The sequence below is a fragment of the Carettochelys insculpta genome, chromosome 2 (genome assembly GCF_033958435.1).
Source record: "Carettochelys insculpta isolate YL-2023 chromosome 2, ASM3395843v1, whole genome shotgun sequence".
In the NCBI taxonomy this organism is placed as follows: domain Eukaryota; kingdom Metazoa; phylum Chordata; order Testudines; family Carettochelyidae; genus Carettochelys; species Carettochelys insculpta.
Window position 1 is genome coordinate 8,994,093 of NC_134138.1, and position 27,092 is coordinate 9,021,184.

At 50.4% G+C, this 27,092-nt stretch overlaps 1 protein-coding gene across 1 annotated transcript in view; it reads right to left on the reverse strand.

Moving 5' to 3' along the window:
* The window catches only part of ADGRB1 (adhesion G protein-coupled receptor B1), an 87,144-nt gene that overhangs the window by 42,376 nt on the left and 17,676 nt on the right, over positions 1–27,092 (reverse strand). Inside the window, exons 4-6 of the mRNA XM_074988051.1 lie at positions 26,390–26,459; positions 13,559–13,625; positions 6,222–6,307 (exon numbers count right to left, since the gene is read on the reverse strand). Coding sequence (XP_074844152.1) covers positions 6,222–6,307; positions 13,559–13,625; positions 26,390–26,459 — 223 coding nt within the window. The remainder of the gene's footprint in view (positions 1–6,221; positions 6,308–13,558; positions 13,626–26,389; positions 26,460–27,092) is intronic.

Consider the following 27,092-nt stretch of genomic DNA (forward strand, 5'->3'; position numbering starts at 1 on the left):
CAGCCCTGCCTGCCTGTTTTTGATGTTGAAAATATTTTCTCTTCCCATCTATCCTTCTTCTGTGTTGTTTTGGCTTCTGTGACCAGCTGTAGTGTTTTACAATTGAAAGGCAAGAAGTAGGTTGATGGGACCAGCACTGTGTTGACTTATTTTGTTTCATAAAGCAGAGTGAAGTGTAGATAACATGCTTATTCGACTGGTGGTCAACACTGTCTAGCACATTACCAACACTTCCACTGCTTACTGAGCTCTTAGAAGGCATTTAGGTGTAAATTACAGCTAAATAACAGCACAGAACACTGACAGCCAGGACTGGTGGCTGTAAACAAACTTTATGGGAAAGTAGGAAGCTTGGCTACACCCATAAGCGTACATTCGGCTAACTAAATTCATGCCTGACCATGGATGTTGCCAGATTAGAGAGTTTCATCCTGTATAAATCTTCTAGAAAGTGTGCTTCAAATTCGTGGACAGTGTAAATCCAGATAAATCAATGGAGTTGCACCAGGAATAAATTTGGCTCTGTGTGTGCCTTGCGGAAACACATGGACTGAATGACCCTTGAAAAGTGATTTCTCCCCAGATTTCCATTGTGGGCCACAAGGGAGCAAGAACAGTAAAGAGCAAAAAAAAAAACAGCTCTAATGAGACGTTTGATGGGACATAAGCATAAGTGACAACAGAGCACCAGGAGGTGGAAAGAGGTCTGCTGTCATGTGTATCAGGTGAGTAAACACAGGGATGGGTGGTTCATATTCCAGTGTGTGTTTTGTGTGGGGACAGTTGACTGTGTCCATTATGAGGAGCCCTGTGCAGTACAGTGAGGGCAACAATAAAGGTAAACTGTATTCAGAGACTTTAGCTTTGCTTTCTGCTAGCTAAAACAAATCACAGTCAGTTCCCAGGTGTTCATGAGGGGCTGGACTGTGATATATTTATTAACTAGAACCTGAAGCCATGACTGTTGAAGAAAAAAGTACAACTCAGTGTTCAGGGATCAGAATCTGAACCCATCTGAATTTATTTGACAACTGTGCAATTGTTTTAGTTGATACACTGACAGCAGATAGTGTATTCACAATTCATGCTGTGTGCATCAATAAAACCCAAATGCCTACTGTCTGCAGCACAAAAGGGATACTGTTAGGGAACTGAGTGAGTATTCAGTGAAAACATGATACACTGTTTTCTCCAGCTCTAGTTTACAGTGTGATGATGATTAGATGCATTGATTTATCTATCTCAGTGGTTCCCAACCTTTTCACGAGTGCAGACCCCAACCACCCAGAAACTTTTCATGGACCCCCATGAAAGCCAATTCTAGCTGCTATGTACACTTCATTAATTGAAAAAGGAAACCACAACATAAATTTTTTGGATCGCAATTAATAACATTATTGGCAGATATTTAATTTAAAAATAATAATTGATTGTAATTTGGCAATTTATTTAAAACTTATTTTCTTTGACCATTTTTATTTATCTTTTTTCAGAGACCCCCTGTAATAACTTCACAGATCCCAAGGGGTCGATGGACCCCAGTTTGGGAAGCACTGATCTACCTGCATGTTGTATCTACACACACCAATGTCCTATAAGACTCCAAACCTCAAAGGTACACAGGTATGTAATTCCCCACTGAAATCAGTGGGTGCTAGATGCTTGCAAACCTTTGCAGATCTTGGCCTAAGCACTAATATGTATGATATTCATCTGAGGTCATTACCATTAGAAAGTCAACATCTCCCAACAATACTGACACAATACTCAGTTATTTGCAGGTCTAAGTATAGGGAACAATTGGTTGCACCTCAGATATGGTGACTGTTGACTTTTTAATGAGAACTACTGCAAGCTGGGTATTTTTTGTGTTTTTGTGTCACATAGGCTGTGTCTACACGTGCACGCTACTTCGAAGTAGCGGCACTAACTTCGAAATAGCACCCGTCGCGGCTACACGCGTCGGGCGCTATTTCGAAGTTAACTTCGACGTTAGGCGGCGAGACGTCGAAGTCGCTAACCTCATGAGGGGATCGGAATAGCGCCCTACTTCGACGTTCAACGTCGAAGTAGGGACCGTGTAGACGATCCGCGTCCCGCAACGTCGAAATTGTGGGGTCCTCCATGGCAGCCATCAGCTGGGGGGTTGAGAGACGCTGTCTCTCCAGCCTGTGCGGGGCTCTATGGTCACCGTGGGCAGCAGCCTTTAGCCCAGGGCTTCTGGCTGCTGCTGCTGCAGTGGGGGATTCATGCTGCATGCACAGGGTCTGCAACTCATTGTCAGCTCTGTGGATCTTGTGCTGTTTAGTGCAAGTGTGTCTGGGAGGGGCCCTTTAAGGGAGCGGCTGGCTGTTGAGTCCGCCCTGTGACCCTGTCTGCAGCTGTGCCTGGCACCCTTATTTCGATGTGTGCTACTGTGGCGTGTAGACGTTCCCTCGCAGCGCCTATTTCGATGTGGTGCTGCGCAACGTCGATGTTGAACATCGACGTTGCCAGCCCTGGAGGACGTGTAGACGTTATTCATCGAAATAGCCTATTTCGATGTCGCCACATCGAAATAGGCTACTTCGATGTAGGCTTCACGTGTAGACGTAGCCATTGTGTGTCCTACAGTCAACAGTAATTCTTGCCTCTGCTACCGATTAACCAGAATATATTGGTTATACCAGTTCCTCTCCTGTGCCCAAATCCAAAGCTCTCCAGTGCAGTTATTTGTCTCGTTGGTCTCCAGAATTACTTTCCAACACGGCTCCCAAGCCCAGGCAGCATGTGTCTGGCCAAATGCAACAAAGATCTCTGAGGTTTTTCAAGGTTCTCAATGGGTGTGTTTCAAAAGGAGAATGAAATTGGCAAAACCGTTAAACACAGAGAACATTTAAAACAATTGCACACGCACACATGGAAATGAAAGAGGAGAAAAGACAAGAAGTGGGGGAACAAAGAACATCAGAAAAAATGCGCTTTTTTGTCAGTTTTCTTTTCCAAGTATAACATTTGGTATGATCAATAACCAGCTGGCATCTTTTAAACAAAGACTTTTGGGTGTTTCTGGTCAGAGAGGGTGCGAGACAATAACCCTCTCCTCGGCTTATCCAATCAATGACTTAACCCAACATTCACTGTCAAGTGTAATTATCATGCAACAGACTCTTGGTCTAGGTTAAAGTATTTTCTCTAGTCCTCTCTTTGTAGGGCAGGCAGTAAAGCCCTGGCTCTTAGTAGCAGCAAGGTGCAACAGTGCACTAAAAGTCTCTCCCATGTTCTGCTCTGGTCCCCAGCAGCATGGGCTGATGCATTTGCAATCTTTCCCACTGTTATACATTGGTGTCAGCAATTTATGCTGGTGCAAGAGAAGAATCGGGGCCTGATCCTCAGCTCTTCCAGCATCAGTTTAGCTCTGCATAATACTATTTTAGATGCAAACACTGACTCCGCACTCACAGGAATGATCCTCTGGCACAAAGGGCACTGGAGGGTCTAACATCTGTGCTCTTTGCTTCTCTTCTCTGCGACCTCACTTCCCAAAGTCAAGCCAGAAAAAAACACATGCTAATGTAAATATGCCCCAGGGCTGTCTAACTGGAAAGACTGTCATCAAAGAACACCTCATCTCATTTTACCAATTACCTGTTCCATTTGGGAACCTCAATATCTTGAATCAAAAACTCATTTTATTGAAATCCTCTTATTTCTTAGCAAGGATTAGGAGCATCAGCGAGAGTCAGGCATAACACCATTAGCCACTGACTTCAGATGGACTCTGTTCTTACTGTGTTTTTCACCACTGGCATTTTAAGGCATTATCAGGGCCAGGAATCCTGTCAAATCCTTTGGCTTAGAAAGAAGCTAACTGCATGGTGAACTGATGGCAAAGTGGAACCTGGCAGCAACTGGACTGAAATGAATACCTGGGGACTGTCACACTGTGGTTTCCCTCCCCTCCAGAAAAAAAACCAACCCTTTTTCCAAACAAAAACAAACAAACAAAAAAAAACCCACCAAGGCATTCACACAGCCATGCAGGATGAGTTGAATAAGAAGGTTTTTCCCTCAAAATAATTATTCCAGCTCTGTGAATGACTTTTGCTGTCCTGCCTCCCATTTCAAGGTGGAAAAGGAATGTATGCGAACATAGCACAGCTACGATAGCTCATGTGAAGGCTACTTTCATAATGTGGTGGCTGTGTGAATGCAGTTTTGCAACCTTACTTATTTGGACAATAGAATGTCAAAAAAAGTAACCTGGGGAAAAAAAACCCCACAGAGTAGAAATAGGATTAGTGATTATGGCTCCTGGTACCTGCTCATTGGTATCAAAGGACTGTCAAAGTGACGGTTCAGAGAGAAAAGACTGGGGGGAGGGTAACATCTTTTACTGGACAGACTTGTGGTGGGGAGAGAGACAGACCTGAAGAAGAGCTCTGCATGACCCGAAAGCCCATCAGACGCTGGGCCAATAACACGTTACCTCTCTCAACTTGTCTCTGATATTCTGGCTCTGGCATGATGATGACCACATGGCCAAGCTGATGGTTTAACAGCCCTTGAGACTGAAGCTATGTCTACGCTAGGCAAAGTAAGTTGACCGCAGAAGTGCAATTCTAGCTATGGCAACTGCGTAGCTAAAATTGATATATCTATGCTCAGCTAATGTGGCCATCTCTATTGGAGAAGATCAACGGGAGGCTACAGAGGTCGACTGCGACCCCCGAGAGGTCAACTTCATGCATTCATAGTAGACACGTGAAATTGACCCCAGAAGATCAACCCCGGGGTAGTGTAGATATAGCCTGAGGTACTTCAAACAGAAGAATAGCAGCACCTCTTTCCCCACTTGGCTCGGTGTCTCTGACTTCTGGAACTGGAGGGAAGAGGGCCTGAAGCTCACACTCAGAGTCCAAGGCCAATCAAGTTCATGGCCTCTCTAGTATTCTGTGCTACAACCCAGTATTAGAAGTCAAGACCCTTATGTGGCTCTCCGGCAAAAGTATCATTTATGAGCTCTGGTTTAGCCACCTCCACAATGGGTATATTCCGATCAGCTGCACATACAGTAAGTCTTGTCTCTTTCCTCCCCGCCCCTTGTGAATCCAGTCTCCTCCTCTCTTGAGAATTTAGCCTGTGGTATGCAGACACAAACACTTGACATTTCCTAAACTACCACAGCATCTGGAATGATAAATCAAAGACCATCAGCCTACAGCAATGTGTAAATGGGAGCAGATGTTTGTGCACCCCCTTGGAAGTACTGGAGTGATGGGGCTGGACAATCTGTAAGTGAATTGGCACAGACTGGGCTGCAGGGTTTCATGTATTATCAGAGGAGCTGCACTGTACTATCACCATTCTGACCTGGATTTAAATAGACCCCTGGAGACCATGGGCCATTTCCAGCCCTTTTCTTGAAGTCAGACAGGGAGCACAGGCTGCCAGTCAGGCCGCGATTCAACTCTGCACATGTGAATTAACTCACCAAAATCCAAAATCTGACCCCCCTGAAGTGAATGGGAAAAATCTGTTTGTCTTCAGTGGAAGTCGGGCTTGGTTCAAAGTCAGCCAAGCCCATAGCTTGGTATTTAGGGCTCAGTCCAGAAGCCCACAGTAATACCGCTGAAATCAAGTCAGTGAGGGACATGGTATCTGAGTCACAAAGCAATCAAAATTGCATTTCAAAGCAAAACCAGGGGGAACTACACTGTAAACAGTCTCTGGGATACCAGAATGGCTGAGAAGATGAGCCTCGCTCCATCCTTCGCTCTCCCCATCATTATATTTGCGGAGTTGCACATGCATATGGAATCATAAAGCCAGCAGGGTGCAATTCTGCAATGCACTGAGTCCCCTTTTTCGGCAGGCTTTCAGGACACCTTCCCTCCACCTTTATTCTCTCCGCACCTCTCCCCAGCTCGTACCACACTCCACACACTCATGTCCCTCTCCTAGCCAGCTGTTGTCATGGGGAGTTAGCATTAACTGAGATTTCTCCTAATTGTTCCCTGGTCTGAGGCCTGCTGAATGCCTGACCCCCATGCGTGCTAGCACAATGCTGAGTCTCACATCTTTTGTCTCTGCTACACCCAGTGACAGAGATGACACATCGTGTTGTTTTAATTTGGTACTTTCTTGCATTTTTTTTCCCCAGTCTGTCTTTCTGCACTGTGCCTGGTTATTGATCATGGCATTTGTTTCACTCTTGGCTTAGATGTAGTGATAAGGCATACCCTGCCCGTTCCTTCAGTTTCTTATCTGTTATCCCATCTTTGGATACAAGTTTGTTAAAAACCAGAATGCCAATAACCATGTTCACCTGTTGAAAGAAAAATAACAGACAGGTTTGTTTTTAAAAGGCTCAGGTCAGACTCAGTAACATAAAAACATTTGGTAAGGTTGGCACAAGCACATCTAATCCAGCTGACCGGCAGAATCATCCCCTTAACCACACCCTCTCTCACCACCCCACCACAACTCTCCTGAATCCAGCCGGTGGGCTTAGCAATGCCCATGTTGCTGCTAGCAGATCTGAGAGGTCATTGTGACTCAGGACAAGATTGCAAAGCTCTCCGATCATTGTCTGAGTCCCTGAAGCTTGGTGGGCTTTGGGTGACAAAGGCAGGGTGTCTAGAAAGGCAAACACAGGGAGCACAGCTCAATTTTCAGTCCTGGGGAACACAAATAGAAAAAAGCAAGTGGAGGAGGAGACGGAGGTGGATTGCAGATGCTTTACAGCATCTCTAATATGCAGTGATGGAGCTGATGCAGTTACAACAAGATGAGACCATGCAGTGCTGAGACTCTGGCAATCTCACTGCCCTGTGGATAGCCACAGCTCTGCCACTATGAAGTCAGAGATGTGGTGAAAGCAGCCATATTCAGGGCACAGGGGCACATCAGAAATCAGGCTCCCTCAGCCTGGTCTAGGCTTTGAGGATGATGCAGTTGCCAAGGGTGGGGAGCCTGCCTCAGCCATCCATTTCTAAGAGGTGGCAGAGGACTAGTCCTGCCCTGAATGCAGATGATGGGACCAGATGACCTATTGTGATGCTTTCCAATCCTCTATTTCTAGGAGCAGGAACCACACAGTCACTGAGTCTGACTAGTCAGGCAAGGCCCACTGACAAGGGAGGCAAACAGAATAGCTGCACAGGGGCCTGAGGCTCTACTGCCCCACATAGCTCTGAAGGGGGTGGGGCAACACCAAGGTCTGACCACTGCTCAGGCCAAACTAACCTAACCCCCTGGCCTTAGCCCTACCCCTTCTGAGAGTGCAGAGCCAGACCCCTCTCTCACCTTGCCCTATGGCCCACGGTGTCTGTTGGCCCTGCTGGGTCAGGGTCAGCACCGAACTTCGCTGACTGTACTCATAACTGTGTATGTACAGCATAGGTGCGCATGTGTTTCCACTTCTACGGAGCCTTATGTCCTGAGAGCTCAGATCACTTACAAAAACATGAATTAGTATGCGCACCAATCAGACGCATGGGAAACCATGACTGAAGCAACAAGGACCTCACGGAGTTCCGATCTCGCAAGGTGAAGCCAAGTCCCTTAGAGGGCCTGAATACGCAGCTTGACTCACTTTCTGCAAACACCCCTGGCCTTTCGTTACATGCAATGGAGATGTGAATGTGCCATTGTCGAACAGGCGTCACTCAGGTCACAAGAAACGTATTAAGGGGACAGTAAGGATGCAACAACCACGATGGAAAACCGACACCCTCCAGTTTTTGTTGCTAAGAAGCCGTGGTACTATTCTGCGCCCCTCAGATGCTCAGAAATCCCAAGCATGGGGCTTTTGAGGATGTTTGTTGGGGCAAATGCAGAGGAGACATGGCAGAGGTGTTAGTTACAGATTGGTATGAGAGGAGGAGTTTAAGTAACTATGTTTAGTAGCATCTCAAGGGCGGGCTGCACTGCAGCCAGGAGGTGCGGTTACATTTTCTGCCTGCAACATAGCCCCCAAGCACTCTAAAGGCAGGTGATGCTGGTATACAGAACACACGGCAGGGCAGGAAGAAAGCATACATCACACAGACTAACCTTCCCTCTGGTCTCCTTCAGACTTTCTGCAATTTCAAATGACCTCTGCATTTGACCCACTGGCTTCAGTAGGAGTAGGATGGAACTCTCAGGAGGGGGCTCACCACTGGGATTGAACCAAGAGCTCTGAGGCGGGTAGAGGATAATCCTGCAAATTCCACCCATCTACTCTAGCCATAGGAAGTGCTTGACCCCAGGTTGTCTCTAGCTCTGGGTTATTACCTAGAGATCCTGCTTGGGAGGCAGAAGGCCAAATGAAGCGTTTTGGTGCTTTCTAGGGTAAATTACAGAAGGACAATCAAAACCAGTCATTGGGCTGATCACATCAGGGCAGCTTCCACTGAAAGGCTCCAACAGCCTTGTGGCTTTTCATTGAAAAGGAGAAGGGGAAAAAGTCTGTGCAGCTGAATAATCCATTTGCCTAAATTCACTGATCTGTCGAGAAGACAAGGTCTGTTTTAATTGTTTTCCAATTGCTCCTATAGCACCACCCAATGATGTGAGCTAACTGTCCATTAAATAAAAGCCTGCTTCGGTGGCGTGGGCAAGCAGGCCCTTTCATGGCAGCCAGTCTGTTTGTGTCTATAAAGGAAGCAGAATTTGGACTTGCAGAATCTGTGTTTCCCCTGCTTGGAGCCTTCCATGTAAATGACACAGGCAACTTTGTGCTGGCATTCTGTCAAGGCAGCTCCCCGACCCCATCCTCCTCCAGTCACACACTACTGGTGTAACTGAATGTACCAAGGCAGGGAGGAGGAGAGTCAGACTCCTGGGTCACTGGTTCCACAGATACTAATAAAATCCAACCCCACAGGATTTGATTGGCGAGGAGAAAACACTGGCTCTGTGATGAGGCAAAGCCACTCTGAGCAGTAAAGCCAAATCATCTGCAGGAAATTGATTGCTGGCCGATCAGAGAACAGTGTCTGTGTTCTGTTTGATGTACCTACTTGGCCTACTAACATGTGTCCCTAGCACATCAATGGGTGCAAACTTCCTTGTACACTTAAGAGCACAAGAAGTGTGTTCTTCCTGAAATATGGCTGATAAATTCAGGGCCTTATCCCTGGTAAACACAGCATCATAACAAATGCACTTCACCTGGTAGTCGATGGAATTTTAGCTGCAACCCAAAGGCTCTTTTGTAATCTCAGGGTAAATCATTTATCTCCAGAAACATCCATCTTATTTAATGGTACTCAGTAACTGAATCAATAAAAGATATTTCAGCACACAATAATCAAGACCTTGGTTTTTTGGCAAATAAGCATTGGAGTAGGTCAATAACCTGCTTACAAAGACATCCGCTCTGAATTATGTGCATCGTAGGCCCCCCCCTTTATCTCAGGGATGATGTCTAAAAGTGAATAAACAAAGCTGAGATCCAGCTCTCAAGATAACTAGGAGCAAGAAGCTGATGATTATTCTTTGGCACGTTAGCCAAGCTCTGAGTGTTTCCATGTCAAAATCTGCTTCCGTAAACCACACGTTTGTGCAACGAGGCACTATCTCTGGGGTTCATGTAGGATCAGGTGAGCGAAACTGACTACAGTCCTGAATTCAGCTTTGGGAGCTTGGCAGAATCTTAGGCTCAGGATCATGTAGTGCCTTCATTCTTCCATGGCTGATTTCCCATAAGAGATGCACTCACTGGTGGAAATAGGAAGGCGACCCTCAGACATTTCCAAGCCTGAACGCAGAGTTTGATCCAAGGAAGAAGACTAAAGAAAGGATGGTCTTGTGGTCAAGGCACAGACTTGAGACTCAGGTGGCTATGATTCAATTCCTGGCTTGGCTGGAGGCTTCCAGATTGACCCTGACCAAGTCACTACTTTCTCTAAATTGCAGTTCCTCATTTATAAAACAGTAAAAATACTGCTTCCTCTTCCTCTGCTTCTTCATACTAAGTTCTCTGGGGCAGAAGGTGTGTCTCAGTAGGTGTGCATAGTGCAATGGGTTCCTGCTTGGAATTTCTGGGCAGTGTTTCCTGTAAGCTGAGTGCTTGGGCGGCCAACCAGGAAAGATTCAGGTGCCACACAGCTAATTATCAGAGTGCCCACAGCCACCCACCTCTGGCAGCATGTCTTTCTATTGGTGGTGCACATCTGTACATGTCTTGGCACACGAAACAAAATTTATTCCACCCATGGATGGAAAAGTAATAGAGGGAACATTGCTTCTGAATGTTACTTTATCACCGGTAGTAATAATTGGAAGATGGATATGGGATAAAAATCCTGTGGCTGGCCAGGGTCAGCTTACTGGAATCCATGGGGCTTGGACTCCAGGGCTGAAAAAATCACTGTGCAGTTGTTTGAGCATGGGCTGAGATCCAGGGTTTTGCAAAGATCCAGCCCCAGCCCAAATGCCCACACAATTACTTTTGCCCTGCTGCCCAAGCCCTGGCTACGTCTACATGTGCCCCAAACTTCGAAACGGCCACGCAAATGGCCATTTCGAAGTTTACTAATGAAGCGCTGAAATGCATATTCAGCGCTTCATTAGCATGCGGGTTGCCGCGGCGCTTCGAAATTGACGCGCCTTGCCGCCGCGCGACGCGTCCAGACGAGGCTCCTTTTCGAAAAGGACCCCGCCTACTTCAAAGTCCCCTTATTCCCATGAGCTCGTGGAATAAGGGGACTTCGAAGTAGGCGGGGTCCTTTTCGAAAAGGAGCCCCGTCTGGACGTGCCGCGCGGCGGCAACACGCGTCAATTTCGAAGCGCCGCAGCAGCCCGCATGCTAATGAAGCGCTGAATATGCATTTCAGCGCTTCATTAGTAAACTTCGGAAAGGCCATTTGTGTGGCCATTTCGAAGTTTGGGGCATGTGTAGACACGGCCCCTGTGAGCATGTTAGCTGACTTACGCCAGCCATGGCTGTGATGCAGGTCACTTATCTCTCTGTAGATACAGCCCAAAAGACAAACCATCTGGGGTGGCCAGAAATGAATAAACAAGGAAAATGGGAAAGTGACGTAGTGGAAGAGCTCTGCAGCCAGCCAGTAGCCTGGAGAAATAGCGGTAGCTGTGTTTTGAACTCTCATGAGCCTTGCTAAATGCAATGCTCTGCCTCAAGCCTCAGCTCCTGCAGTCAGGTGGCTGCATGAGAACAGAAGCTTTGACTTCCAAGAAAGTAAATTTCTAACTGTCATGACTGCAGGGAAAAATACTGAAGCCTAGAACCGTAAAGGCTCAAGCACTCACAGCTGAATAAAAATAACTCAGCTTCTTGTTTCTACATAAGAAAGTCATGATTTCTGAATGCTTTGGCATGGCAATGCTGCGAGAAATCAAGCGGGCGTTTCTCTACCCCATATGGATAGTGAGTGGGAAGGCTAAATTTATAGGCCTGGTTCTTCAAAAGGCCACTGTCCAGCAGAGAGAATGCCCTGAATGCACTGCGCTCAAGACGACTCCCCCTTTCTGGAGGCCAATAAGAGGGTTAAAAGGACAGGACTGTAGGTGGCTGGAAACGTGTGTATTGCAGGGGAAGATGTATCATGCTTCTGTTTCCAAGTCAAAGAGAATCTCATTCAAAGAAAAACTGAAGGATAAAGTTCCCTGCCTCCCTCACGCCTTGGTCATCAATGCAGCAAAAGCAAAACAGGTGAAGAAGTGGCAAAGATTCCAGTTTCTCTGGACGCTGCCAAAAGGCTTTTCAGATCAACCAAGGAAGAGTATTCAGTACTGTTTAATTTCCCTTGACCACCACACTGAAGTTCTCTGCTGCTGAAAATATGGTACAAGGGCAAGTGATTGGCTGATCTGATAGCACATCTTTGTCTTCCTTGTATCCTCCCACCTGGCACCAGATGATCGTGCAAACATCTCCCATCTTCATCTGCCCATGGTGGCATTCAGATCCACCTGCTCAACATCTTCTTTGCTGGAGTCATCCGTCAGTTCCTCTGCTTTCCCTAGGCTTCTTTCCCACTACTCACTCCTGCCAAGCACCTTTCCCCAGGTCCTTCTTCATTCATCCGCTGCATGTGTCCAAATCAGTGCAGCCACAGCACTGACACTGTAGCACCCTATTATTAATTACAACTGACTAGATGAAAAAATTGTTCTATAATAAAAATGACCCCAACTGCATCATCACTAACTAAAACCCAACTGATCTTCTAACCAGTGAGATATATTGTGCTGGCTAGTGTGTATGCTGAATATAATCTGAACAGCTCGGCTGTGTGTCATAGACCCGATATTGCTAACCATTTATGGAGAGTCACATTTCCTTTCACCTAAGCTGTTAGAAGCTTGCTCTAGAGCAGGAGATCCTGAGTTCTGTCTCCTCCATCACTATGAAGCTGAAAAGTTCTGGGGGATCATGAACAGTGATGTCCTCACTGGCCACAGCATTGACACATTTACTCCTTTCTATACCTCATGATGCTGTGGGATTGTCACTTAGGCCCATAGGGTGAAAAAAAAGTGAAAGCTTGATATGGAAAGGAATATTAAGGCATTGCAAAAATCCCAATCTCTCTGACATTCTCTAGCACCTGAAAGCAGCGCCCAGTGCTGGAAAGTCACCATGTATCCTGTTTGCCAGCACAAGATTTAGTTTCATCCCACCTCCTTTAGTCTAACGTAGCAGTGGCTCTGCCCCATCCATGCCCTCTGGATCACACTGAGCAAGCTGAGCTGCAAGCAAAGGGCCCTTGCCCTCTGAGCTGCACAGAACCTGCTCAGCACTGTTTGACCACTGATTTCAAGAGCTTCATTTAGCCTCTTAAACAGAAAATCTACTGCACACACTTCCAGTCCGGAAGAGTGATCACATACACACTGGCTGTACTGGCTTTGTTTGGTTCAATCTCAATGGGAAAGGGCAATTTTTTAATGAGGTTGTGCCAGGGTTTCCCACCGTTGCCCTGCAAATCCAACCAGTTTGAGTAACAACATGGCAGCTTTCACCGGCTCGGTTCAGAAAGGGGGATCAGAGTTGAAAAGTTATATTTCAAAGCAAATCCTTCCCTATGAGAGTCGGTGCATGTGGTGTCCTTTGGTGCTACAGGTTGAACCTCTCTAGCCCAGCATCCTCAGGACCTGACCAGTGCCAAACCAGAGAATAAGCTGAACCACAGGAGGTCAGTATTGTCTTGCAGCATGACCGACACTTCCACTGCTTTCTGGGCTCTTAGAAGACATTGCGGGGGGCGGGGGGGGGGGAGTAAATTAGAGCTAAATACCAGCACAGAATGCTGAGAGCCAGGGCTGGTGGTTATAAGGAAACTTTATGGGACAGCAGGATTCTTGGCCACACCAGTGATAAGTGGACATCCGGCTAACTAAAATAATGCCGGACTGCAGATGTTGCTGGGCCAGAGAGGGTCAACCTGTAGTGAAGTCAGCACATTTCTGGCCTCTGCTCCATTTGCTTTTTCCTACAGGGTTATTTCTCCAGTCGGGGAAACAAAAAGGAGTGGGGATAGAGGGACCAGGGAGGTTTGTGGGGTGCAGGGAGAGAGGAAGGCACATGGGGGAAAAAAGAAATGTGTCAAGTGAGATCCAATACCAAAACGACTGCAGCTGCTGGTCCCACAAAGGCGTAGAGAAGGCCTCCTTCTAATGACAGCCAGCAGCTGGAAAACAAGGAGAGAGAAAAGACGTCACCCAGGCAAAACCGTCAGCCCCAATGGCCGAGCATTGCTGCAAAGCAAGCTAATACCAAAGGGAATCACGGCACTCTCAATTCTATCATACACAGAGGTTCTCCTGTGACGCTGTTGGATTGCTGTGCATGACTGTTATCTTGAATGGTGCAACACTCTGAAAAGGGCAGAGCTAGTGCTGGACAAAAAATTGATTTTGGGGCTAGCCGGCAATTCTAAAAAGTCAAGGGCAAAATCATTCCAAGGGGTCCTGAAAATGCAAATTTTGGCAAATTACTAAGTCTAAAAAAAGTTTTTTTTTTTAAACCAGATGGTAATGTTTGAATGTTGCTCTTTTTAACATCTTTTAATTTTTGAACAGGAAAAATTGAAAGAAAAGGTAATTTTGAACTGAAAAATGGAAATGACTCTTTTTTTTAAAAAAAAAGTTTAGATTCTTTTTGTTTCTTCCCCATGCAAACAATTCAGCGAAGCTGACATGAGTTGCTAAATATTTTGGGGGTTGTTGAATCTGAATTTTTCATTGAAAAACAGTTTCAGCCAGAAAATGACACCTGCCTTAGGACTTTACCATGTCTTTAAATACAGTCAGTTTCATTTCTGGTTTCTCAGGTATTAGTACAAAGTGATCTAAGCTCTTTGGATTGTCTGCAAAATAGTGTTTGTTGAAAAATGCTTGCATTCAAATAAAAGCAACTCTGTACCACCTTCCACAAAACCCATTTTGATATTTACAGAACCCTGGAGGCTACATGGTGCCATTGCTGTATACCGAAATAGCTCTGCAGTGTAGCCTAAGAGACCAACGCAATGTGGCAGGGGTGCTAGATAAGGGTCCCTGTATGTTTCAGTACTATAAGTGATGACCAGTAAGAACTAGAGAGGTACGTGCACCAGAACTTCGGCTTTCAGGGAATTTTGATGATTTCAGATCTTATTTAGATCCAGCAAGGTTCTGGGATATTTTAATCTCATCAAAATGCTTCACTCCAATGTCTTTTTTTAATGAAATTTTGCAGAAATGAATGCATTCCCCCACAAAAGCTTCTCGTCCATCAAATCAACATTTTCCAGGAGAAGAATGGTCTGTCAGAAAATGTTTAACCAGATCAAACAATGTTACTAAGGGGCAGAAAACGGATCTCCATCAAGGGCTGCAGTAATGACTTCCTTGCTGTGTACAAGAGATGGACAGCAGAGGAATGTGACTCAGGGAATGTGACTCAGAGCTATATCTTGGACAAGGTCTCCTACACCTTACTCAGCATTGTACATAGGACTTGGTGTAACCCTACCTTAGGACCTGCTTCCCAGTGTCACCTTTGAGTAATGGGGAAAACGGTGGCTGAATGGAGCAGCTTTGAAAGGGAAGAAGGAAGTGATCTGCTAAGCCACCAGCCTCAGCGGCAGACAGGGCAGAAAGCTTTTGAGTGATGGAACTGACAGCACTTGGTCCCATGCTTCAATTAGCTGGGAGGATTCAGACTGACAAGGGCTTTTGTTCTCATCAAATCCCTGGCAGCCCCTCTCCTCCCTTTGACTGTCAGGCTTTGTGAAGGGAAATTCACACATCACCAGGCATTGTCCTTCATCCTTTCTGACTGCCTGGACCACTGTCTAACAGGACTTAATTGAAGCACTTTCATGCAAAACTGTCAGATGTAGTGGCTGGTGGCAGAGATGGGGAGACAGCAAGGCTGGCTTCTACAGGTGTTCCAGGCAGGAAACTCCAGAGAAGGTCATTAGCTTAGCTCAGCAACTCTCAGCTTTTGTGTAGCAGGGTCTTGGGACTCCCTGAAGTCCAGTCAATGAAGGCAATTATAGCTAACATTTCCAGGATATCTTTCACCAAGGAATCCCAAAGTGCTCTATGGATGGAACATAGAAGGCATCTCTTCAATGCCACTGAAATGCAGCCATGTCTGGGGTAGAAGAAACCAGCTGTTTAGCAGCACAGCACAACAACATGCAACTCTTTAGACATGTTGCTGCTTTCATTGTGGCTCCTTGGTCATTTGTGAACTGCTCAGGTACAGAGGCCTGGTGCCATGATGCCACATGGCATTAAGCAGGGCGTTGTGGGGTTCTCTCTCTGGGACACTTGGAAAAGCGTCCTCCAAGCCTGGCACTTGTATGGCTCTATGCCATCAGCAGGCATGTGACCTAGTGGGGAGAGTGGGGGTCCTTCTCTTGCTGAGCCACACAGGCTATGAATTTTGGTTTTTTAGCTCACACTCTAACAGTTCCTGTTTATAGCTCTGGTGGTCAATCCCTGTTCAGTCCTCCATATGTTGGCAAAGGGTGGCTGCCACACATCCATTCAAGAGAGCATGGTAAATGGTGGCTAGGCATGTGGAGGGTTTATTGCACTTAGGACACCCATGTGGCTAATGTTCCCTCTCTTTTTTTCCCCATTCATGGGTGGAATAAATTTTGTTGCATGCACCAAGGAATGTGCAGATACGCACCACCAGCAGAAACATGTTGCCAGCTGTGGGTGCTGGGGGTGCTCTGCTAATCAGCTGGGCAGCACCGGACTCTCTCCTGGGTGGCAACCCGATCACTTAACTTACAGGGAACGCCGCATGTGGCCTATGGAAAGGATGGCACATGGGCTTCCAGATAAATGCAGTGGTTTCCATCAAGAGTTTTTAAAAACGAACTGGAAGATTTTTTTCCCCTTCTGCACAGATGTTGCAAAGCACCCAAAAGCAGAGCATAGAGCAAGGAAGATGATAAGCTGGCATAGGGAAAGATGAGATCAAGATGATGACCAGTCAATAGGCCTCAGAAACAAACTCTGAAGTCCTTAGTTTTTATTCAGGGCAAATTCCCCTTATATCTCTTAAGGATAAGCTCATGGGTCCATGCCCCTCCAAAATTATTTCAGGACTCACAAGCCGCGTCTACACGTGCTGGCTACTTCGAAGTAGCGGCGCCAACTTTGAAATAGCGCCCGTCACGGCTACACGTGGTGGGCGCTATTTCGAAGTTGACATCGACGTAAGGTGGCGAGACGTCAAAGTCGCTATCCCCATCAGGAGATGGGAATAGCGCCCTACTTCGACATTCAACGTCGAAGTAGGGACCGTGTAGTCATTGCACATCCCGCAACATCGAAATAGCGGGGTCCTCCATGGCGGCCATCAGCTGAGGGGTTGAGCTATGCTCTCTCCAGCCCCTGAGCTCGATGGTCGCCATGTGCAGTGGCCCCTTAAAGGTCCCCGCCCCCTGCCTTCCTGTGCAGGAAGCTGAGAGAGTGTGCAGGCGGCAGCCCAGCCACGCGGACAGCCTGCACGCTCCTCTGCAGCCACCAGAACCCCCCAGCGCTGCGATGGCCTCCCCCCAGTCCCCTAAGTGCCCCCAGGGCACCCCCCCCAAGGGGAGCCAGGGCTCCCAGACCAGCAGCCAGGCTGGGAAGCGGCAGCAGGGCCCCTCCTGGATGGAGGCCAAGCTTCGGGACCTGCTGGGTCTCTGGAGCGAGGAGGAGGTGCTCCAGGTAATGGGGAGCAAGAGGCGGAACGTGGATGCATTTGCTCGGCTGGCCGAGGGCCTGGCCGCCCGGGGTTACCCTGCCTGCACTCTGGATCATGTCCGCAGTAAAGTGAAGGAGCTGCGGCAGGGTTACGCCCAGGCCCAGGATGCGGCCGGCCGATCTGGGGCCGCCCCTGTCACTTGCCCCTTTTACAGGGAGCTCAGGGCCATCCTGGGCCCCCGGCACACCTCCTCCCCTCCGGCCACTCTTGATACATCGGCTGACGAGCCCCAGCCGGCCCCGGAGGCGGAGTCCGCCCCGGAGGCAAGCCCCGCACCCCGGGGACCCCCCCAGGAGCCCACCCCTGGGGCACTGGAGGAGGAGGAGGAGGGGGAGTCCTCATCCAGTGACGCAGGGCTGCACATCATCCTGCCATCAGGGAGCTCCAGCAGGGCGTCCGCCCACTGGGTGTCCCCCAACCATGGGAGCAGACCATCAGGTATGTGCCCCCCCAGTGCACACCCCCGGGGTTGAGGGGCGGGGGTAATAGATATGACCAGGGCCCTCCACATGCCCAGATGACCATGGCCCCAAGGACAGCAGTGGCATGTCCCTCACAGGAGTACATCAGCCCCTGCCCCCCTAGCAGGACAGTGCCATGCCCCATCCCTGGGGATGGGGGGAGCGGAACCTAGGGTCCCCCGGGGGGAGGGGGTGGGACACCCATCATCATCAGCAGCAGCATCTCCCAGGGATGGGGATGGGGAACCTGCAGCAGAGGAGTGGGGGGACAAGGGCCATAGCTCGGGGCCCACACTAACGGCCGTCTCCACTCTTCCTGCCCCCCGTGTTCCGCAGCTGCACCATCGGAAGGACTGGAGAGCGCCGGCGAGGTGTCAGTGGTCCCGGACAGCCCACCAGGGCCATCACTCCAGGCCAGCCCCTCGGCAGAGGACCAACTCGCCCCATGGCGGGGACGACGGCAGACCCAGCACCACTCCTGGACGGTGATGGACCCCCAGCTGCTGGAGATCCACCGTCGGCAGCTGGAGGTCACCGAGCAGCACCTGCGGGCGGAGGAGCGGCGCCTTCAAATTCAGGAGCGGGTGCTGGCCTGGCGCCAGGAGGCATGGGGGGCCTTTATGCGGACATTCGAGCGTATTGCAGACTACCTGGGCCCCCCATGGCGCGCCGGCCGCCGCTCTGCCCGCCCTGCCTGCTCCACCCACTGCTCCATCCGCTGCTCCATCCGCCGTCGCACCGCCACCCACCACCGAGGGCCCTTCCGCCGAGGGGGACCTGGGGCCAGCTGACACCCGCTGGCCTTATCTCCCAGTCTGCCCGGCCCCCAGCCAGCCCCGGCCAGGGCTGAGGCCGAGGCGTGGGTCACGGCCGCCCACTCCCAGCGCTGGACATTAGGGGGTGTGGGGTCCAGGACGTGGCCCCCCTCCTCCCCCTTTGTATATATCCCCTTCAGTTTTATCTTCTTTTGTAAATAGTTTCTATTAGACCCCTGTTGTTATGTTGTTATGCTGATACCTGCCCCCCCATGTACATAGTTCTCCCCTTCCTTGTCTTTCCCTTTTTTTCTTTCATCTTATCTGACTTATAATATATATATATATATGTAATATTTATTTGGCCTGTAAATAGTTAGTTAAGATAATAATAATGAGAGTTCAACATATATCTGGTTTGACGAACAAATGTCTGCTTTTATTTACAAGAAAAGTGGGGGGGGGGCTCTTGGGTGCTCTGTGGTGTGGGCGTAGGGGCAGGGAGTGTTGTGGAGGATGGGGGGGTGCAGTGGGGGGGTCTGCCAGTGTTCACCCCGCGGCCTCATTGAACTGGGCCCGCAGGGCCTCCCGGACCCGGGTCCCTTTGGGGTCCACCTGGCGACTGGGGGCAGTGGGTGGCTGCACATCGGCCCCGCCAGCCTCCACAGCCCAGCCCTGAAAGAAGGCTTCCCCCTTGCTCTCCACCAAATTGTGCAGGGCGCAGCAGGCACCCACAATCTGGGGGATGTTGGTGGGGCCCGCATCAAGGTGGGTGAGGAGACAACTCCAGCGCCCTTTGAGGCGGCCAAATGAGCGCTCCACCACCTGGCGTGCGTGGTTCAGGCGCAGGTTGAAGCGCTCCTGGCTGGCTGACAGGTGGCCCGTGTACGGGTGCATGAGCCAGGGCCGGAGGGGGTATGCCGCATCTGCGATGACACAGAGGGGCATGGTGGTGTCCCCCAGAGGGGTATCCCACTGGGGGATGTAGGTCCCCGCCTCCAGCCGGTGGCACAGGCCCAAGTTCTGGAATACCCAGGTGTCGTGGGTGCTGCCAGGCCAGCCCACATAAATGTCCAGGAAGCAGCCCCGGCTGTCCACCAAGGCCTGGAGGACCACTGAGTGGTAGCCCTTCCGGTTTATGTAGCGTCCTCCACTGTGCACCGGGGTGCGGATGGGGATGTGAGTCCCATCCAGAGCCCCGAAGCAATTGGGGAAGCCCAGGGTGGCAAAGCCCGCGATGGTGGCATCTGGGTCCCCCAGCCTCACGAGCCTGTGGAGGAGCATGGTATTGATGGCGCAGACGACCTGCAGGGGAAGCACATGGGAGAGCACCAATGAGGGGTGTGCAGGGTGTGTGTGGCCCTTCCCTGCCAGGGCCCCCCTCCCCTGCCAGGGCTGCCTCCCCCTCCCCCCGTGGGTCCTCTTACCTCCATGAGGACAGCCCCGACGGTGGCCTTGCTGACGCCAAACTGCTGCCCCACGGATCGGTAGCTGTCTGGAGTGGCCAGCTTCCAGACAGTGATGCCGACCCGTTTCTCCACGCTGAGGGCGCGCCGCATGAAGGTGTCCTGGTGCCTCAGTGCGGGGGTGAGCCACTGGCACAGCTCCAGAAATGTCTGCCGGCTCATGCGAAAGTTCCTGAGCCAGCGGTCGTCGTCCCACTCGCCGAGCACCAGCCGCTCCCACCAGTCAGTGCTCGTGGGGTAGCTCCACAGCCGGCAGCAAATGAGGCGGGGGGGGTCGGGGTGCTGCAGGGTTGGGGGTTGCATCCTCCTCCCCTGCAGGCCGCTCCTCCTCTGTAGCAAGGATGTGCTCAGCTGCCTCCTGCATGGCATGGAGCAGGGCGAGCACTGCTCCTGCAGGGGTGGCTGTGTGGACCTCTGGCGGCTGCTGCTGTTGCTGCTGCTGCTGGGGGTCCATGACTGCGTCGCTCGAGGTGTGCATGCCTATGGCTCTGAAGACCGCGTGCTGTGCAGGCTGAGTCTGTCTGGCAGGGGCCCTTTAAGGGAGTGGCTAGCTGTTGCCCTGGAAGCGCTAGTCTGCCCTGTGACCCTGTCTGCAGCTGTTCCTGGCACCCTTATTTCGATGTGTGCTACTTTGGCGTGTAGACGTTCCCTCACAGCGCCTATTTCGATGTGGTGCTGCCCAACGTCGATGTTGAACGTCGACGGCACCAGCCCTGGAGGACGTGTAGACGTTATTCATCGAAATAGCTTATTTCGATGTCGCTACATGGAAATAAGCTATTTCGATGTAGTGTTCACGTGTAGATGTAGCCACACGCTCCCAGCAATATGTTCGTTATGTTAGTTCACAATACAAAGAGATGGAGGGGTCATGAATCGAATCAAGATGCTGATGTGATGAAGCAAACATTACAGCTCATTCTCAGGGCACCGAAATGCAGAAAGCGTTGCCCTGTAAAACATTTGCAAATACCAGGTACTACTAGGTTTCTCCCAGTGCCTCTCCACTGGGTGTTATCATTTCCTTCCCTTGCAGGCAAGATCAGAGTACAAGTTTCTGAAGACCGAAGAAGCGAGAACCAAAGTCTATGTTCCCCTGAGCTGTGTCTGCCTTAACCATGCATCTCCAGGAAAACACTCTCCCGCTTGCCAATGACCCAGAGCCGATGTTTGCAGGGAATGGGATCTTTCCGAAGGCGCTCTGTGCACTTCCCTGGGTGACTCGCTCAAACAGCTGCAGTGTGCATCACCACCGAGGCGGGCTCAGAGCAGGGGTGATGGCTGAATCCAAACACACACACACACGCGCACACAGAGCAAAGGCATCTGCTCAGTGGCTTTGGAGAACTTGTGATGTTTTTCATAAAAAAAGCTCTTTTTGGTCGGAAAGGTGGGATTAGTGGTTTCCTTTGCCCACTGCCCTCTCCCCAGGTACATTGCCAGGATATGCACCTCACACGGGCATGGCTGGTGCAGTCACTGTCCAAGCTGGGCTGCGGGTTCACGCTGCACTGGGCTGGGGCATTTGAGTGCCTCTAGCTCCAGCAAGGAACGGTGGTGGGGCTGCGCATGATAAATGGCCGATGGGGGCTGTTTGTAGGGCTGTTGGAGTACGTAGCTCTTCTGCCGTGGTGTCAATGACACAGCGCACCAGTGTGGGTCCTGCTCAGAGTGTTCGGCCGGAGTAAGGCTGAAAGCCTTAGTGTGTGTGTGTGTGGGACAGAGAGCGAATTGTGCCCTTCACCCAGACAGACATCACTTGCTCCTGCATTCAGCTACTCCCGCTTAGCGCAGTAGAGGAGCTCAGCATTCACAGTCCCCTGCTCTTTGTGCCTGGCCCTGCTCCCTCTGCAACCAGTGGCCATCCTGTTAGCACCAGAAGGAACAGGCCTGGGCCCTTTAGGCTCAGGATCTGGGCCCAGGGGCCGCCCTGCAGACAGGACGGCTGAGGCTCAGCTCCAGGAGCTGTCTCTCACCTATGCACTCTGGATTTTGGCACCACAGGACCCTCCAGGGGAGGAGACTTGCTGGGACAAGTGCACTGGCCCATTCGGCTCTATTGGAGACTTAGGGACGTAGGCACCAGAAGCAGAGGCAGGAATCAGCTGCCTCCTGCCACAGTGCAGGAACATTTACACTGCACACTTCTTTCAGCACCATGAGGTGGCGTACGGCCCCCGCCCCCCACCCACTGCATGGGTATCAGCAGCAGAGTAGGGTTAGGCCAGTGAAGACCTGCCTGAGGCTCTCTGCGTGCCCAAGCCAGCTCTTCCTTTCTACACCGCTGATGTAGCCACGTAGCACCCAGCTGTCTCCTCGCTGCCGGAGCCTTTCCCCACTGTGGGGAGTCATCAGGGAAGGACTGGGGCAGCTCCTACTGCTGGAGTCTGTGCCCTGCCAGAGCCTTTCACTGACACGTGCAGTGCACACTGCAGCCTTTTCACTGCAGCATGTGTCTACACGTACCCGACCTGCTGCTACCAGTGTCGTTCAGTGAAGACATATTCTCAGAGGGACGCGCTGCAATTCAAGCTGCTGCCCCTGCTAGGGGAGAGGGATCCTCTTGCACCGGCCCAGCCAGCCAGCTCCAGTGATGGCTGGCAGCCAGCTCTCCTGCTGAGCAGTCCAGCAGCCAGTACCTGTCCAAGGGTGTGCAGAGTGGCAGGGGCTAGCAGCCTAAAAGGAGTCAGGGATTAGCAGCAAAGGGAAGACAAGGGGAAAGGACATCAGCTTTACTGGGGAGGTTCCAGCTTGGTTCAGGTGCAGGCGGCTGGTCTGCCCCCGGGGGTGATGGAACGTCACAGAGGCCTGCTGGCCACTTTGCAGATCTAACGCCAGTCAGGTTTCTCAGTTCACTGGTGCCCGTTTGCCCTGGCATGGGATGGCCAGGGCAGAGAGTCACTGATTACTGTGGGGTCGAGCTTCGTTTGAACTGATTGGATCATTGCAACTGAGAAGGAGAATTCTGTGCTGGGTCTCTCCCCTTGTCCTCACTGCTCCCTGTTTCAGGGGAAGCATCTCCCATCTCCAACCTCTATCCACTTTCCTATACCTCTGCCAGTCGGGAGCTGGGTGCTGCACTGCAGAGCCAGGCACCCTCCCTGAGGCATGAGCAGTGATACTAAGCCCTGCACACCTCCTTACCCCTTTGATCCCTAGCTCGGGCTAAACTCCAGGCAGTGACTGACACGGCACAAAGGCAGGAGGGTCTGTACAGATCTGGCAAAACAGTCCTGGCGCTGCCACTGATGTCAGAACACCATCATCAACCGCCTTAGATTCCAGGGCACTGCTTCCCCATGGCCCTGCACCTTGTGTGGTCAAACACCACTGCCGTGAGCGAGTAGCGCATTGCCCTCTCTTTCGGCATCCTTCACTACACAAGGCACAGAGCCACAGAGAACCAGGCAATGGATGAGCTGAGTGCTGAAGCAGGTCTCAGAACATGCCAGCTCACACTCCTCCTTGGCTTGGGTGCATATTTAAAGGGGTGAGCAGGGAGCCTGTTGGACACTAACAGCTTGTCTGTGCCGGAACAAGTGGGCGTGCCCTCTGGAAGAGCACGAAGCTATTGCACAGTAAGGGTGGCCACACAGGGAGTTAGTACAGAGGAGTGGGTGCGCTTTAAATTCCCATCCTAATTTGCTGCACACTAACTTCCGCATGTAGATGAGCCTGAGGACAGCGGGTCTGTCTAAGGGTATATCTACGTTACATGGAAGTTCGACCCAGTCCGGGTTGCTCTTCTGGAGACTGATTTTGCGTGCCTGGTAGAGACGCGCAAAATTGAACTATCTGGGGCTGGCAGCCAACTGCTCTACTCCTCAGTATCGCGAAGAGTAAAGGACGTCAACTGGAGAGTTTCTCCCATCAGCCTCCCTCTGTGAGGTAAGTTGATTGTAGATAAGTCGATTCCAGACACGCAATTGCCATAGCTAGAATGGTGTATCTACAATCCTCCCTAAGGTCTAGTGTAGACCTGGCCTAACTCTGCTGCTGCTGCCTAGGTGGCCAGCATCGTTCCTGGGGCTGCCAGGGAACAGACCTGCTACCACATGGGGACAGGGTAGAATTCGGGTGGGGAGCAGATGGGCGTCTGTTGCTGTAGCTGCTGTCGTCTGGGTGCAGTGTGCCTAAATCTCTATGGCTAAACTGCCTTCCTTTGCACACTTTCTCAGCTTAGGCTCTCTGCTGAGGGATTCCAGCCTGGGCTATATTCCCTTCTCCTCCCCTCTCTGTCTTATTCGGCCATTTTCCGCCCACTCTCCTTATCCCCAGCACACATCTCAAAGGCAGGTGCTCTGCTGCTCCCACTCAAGGTTTTGTGAGCAAGCGAATTTGCTGGCTTCCAAGTGAATAAACAGCACGCGGCACAAAACGTGGCTGGAGAAATTCTGACAGTTCAGGGGTGACATGAAAAGTGAAAATCTTCAAGAACATTTTGTGAAAAAGTACGTTCTCCTGCTAGCAGGCGCTAGTGATCTCAGCCATGCGCCAGCCCTGACCCCATCTCCAATTCCCAGACCTGGAAAACCTCATGATCAATAGCTTTCCCAAAGGCCAGTTCTTGAACCCACTCCACTGATTCTGCATTCCCGGATGGCCAGCAGAGCACTGGGGTGAACCCAGACTGGAGAGCTTGGATCCCTGTTAAGCGTCTCTATAAAGACTATATTTTCCTAGTAAAACGCAGTCCTGTTGCACCTTAAGGACTAACAAATGCATTAGGTCTTGATCTTAACCATGAAAGCTCATTACCTCATACATTTGTTAGTCTTTAAAGGGCTATGGGACTGCTTGTTATTTGTCAAGCTCCTGCCAAACACAGCTCCCCTCTGAGACTATTTTCCAAAGTGCACCATTCACAATGCGATCCCTTTGAAAATCACACACGGATTTCGGTGTCTACCTTGCAGCCGAGCTCTTTTGAAACTCTGGCCTGGGTCATACTGTTCCCAGCAGTGACTAACAAAACACACCCCGAGAACAATCAAGCGGGTGTTTTTCCTTCTTTACAGAACTTCACTATCAAAGCTACCCCAAATGTACATCTTGCACACTAGCCTTTTACAAACTCTCCAAATACCACATACCTATGTCCAAATGATGCCATAGATGCAGCAGCTAAATCTAACCAGCCATCCGGCCTTTCCTGTGTCAGGACTGAAGGAACTGCAATGCACAAACTCATTAAGGTTGTGTCTGCAGTGCATGTTAAACTCAGATCTATGGGATCCGTGCTTGTGGACTTGGTGTTTCCAAGTGTGGTCTTGAGCAACCACACTGCACTGCAACCCTGGCTTTGCAATTGCTAGATTCAGCTCTCACAGCTGTGATAAGGCATTCGTGCTACACTAGGCTAGGGTGACCAGATAGCAATGCTTACAAATTGAGATGGGGAAAAGTAATACATCCCCATAGACAATATAGACCTACAACACCCCTAATATCAGACCAGTAATGATAAAATTGAAGTGTCTGCTCACCCTACATTATGCAGACCTTCTGTCTTATTTAGTCCCCAGAAGAGAAGAGTGAGGGGGGATTTGATAGCAGTCTTCAGCTATTTGAAGTGGGGTTCCAAAAAGGATGGAGAAAGGCTGTTCTTTGTGGTGACAGATAGAACAAGGAGCAATAGTCTCAAGTTGTGGTGGGGGAGACCTAGCTTGGGCATTAGGGAAAAGCTTTTCATTAGGAGGATCGTGAAGCACTAGAATGGGTTGCACAGGAAGCTGGTAAAATCTCCTTCCCTGGAGGTCTTTAAATCCCAGCTTGACAAAGCCCGGGCTGGGGTGATTTACTTTGGATTTGTCCTGCTTCGGGCAGGGGTGGCACGCAATGACTTTTCTTCCAACCCTATGATTCTACGACTTGGCTATGCAGCTTGAGCTGTGTCCATGCTGCAGAATGACAGAGTTTTGACCTCAGTCACAGCAGGAGTTGTGCTCTGAGTTACACCTTTAGCAGGTCCTACAGCCCTAGTCCCAATCGCTTTCTGACCGGAGTCAGGCTGGGGTGAGTGTGGAGTAGATTTGCCCTCTGAGTTTCTCTCATTCAGCACTTGGACTCTTGGCAGGAGCCATCTCTAGATGACTCAGAGGAAGAAGGAGAACAAAACAATAATGCACCTGGCCAACTCTGCTACCTTAGGTCACGGTGGGGGGAATTGCTTTCCAGCCCTCTAACAGGGGAAGGAATATAGGTGCTGGTCCTACTCACAGTCAGACCTACAGCAAAGCTCCTGCTGAACTGAACCCCCAGGTAAGCCTCCATGCAGACCCCAAGGAGAACAAAGAAGTCACACAGCCTCCAGACCAGATGGGCAGCCAAGAGGTTGGCGTGGCCAAGCACCATGAAGGCTGCTTCCTTTCTCATCATCCCCATGGGAAGGGTGCTGGTGTGACTGGTACCTCGAGGCCCCTGCTTCCTAGAGGTGCCGTGAGAGGCAGATCAGGATTGACCATAAGGGCAGGGGGTAGGAAAAGAAAAGCCTGGAAGAGGCAGCCTGTTACTCACTAGTTGACGGTGCCGTACCCCTTGGCTTTTGTAAATCCCACGGAAATGGCGACCACCAAGGCAGGCAGGCCTAAGAGAATGAAACAAAAAGAGCATCAGTCATGTTAGCGAATGCCCAGGTTGCCCCTCACTCAACAACTCAGCTCCCACCTGGAGAAACCTGAACCTTCTGGGCTAAGCAAACGAGGCTCCTGCTACTCGGGAGTAACTCCACTGGCTGGTACTAGCTCTGGTCCTCTTGTGTGGTTTTGCCCCTAGAGGACACAGAACTGCTTGTTTCAGAGGGACTCACTTTCTTCTAATGCCTGCAGGGGGAGAAGGAAGGCGCCCCAAGGCGGAGACATTCTGTAAGAACCACGGCTAGTTGGGGGCAGGTTTCTGGCAGGAAACTGTGTTGTTTGTGTCACACATGCACCAAACAATTTACTTCTGGAAGGTTATTCATCTGCAAACGTAGTGAGTGATGCTGCACTGACAGTACTAGAAGCTAACGATGCCCTTCACTTATAATCACAGAGCAAAGGCCATGCAGACAGCCACGGTGCTCACTGCCCCAGGTCATGGTGTTTCCCTTCTGACCCAGCCCCATGTCTCGCCCTCTCTGCCAAGGCTGCCCCCAAGCTGGGGGCTGATAGAGTGAGCTCGTTATTGTGACGTGCAGCCTGGATCACTCACAGCCAGCCTGAGACACAGATTTGAAGTC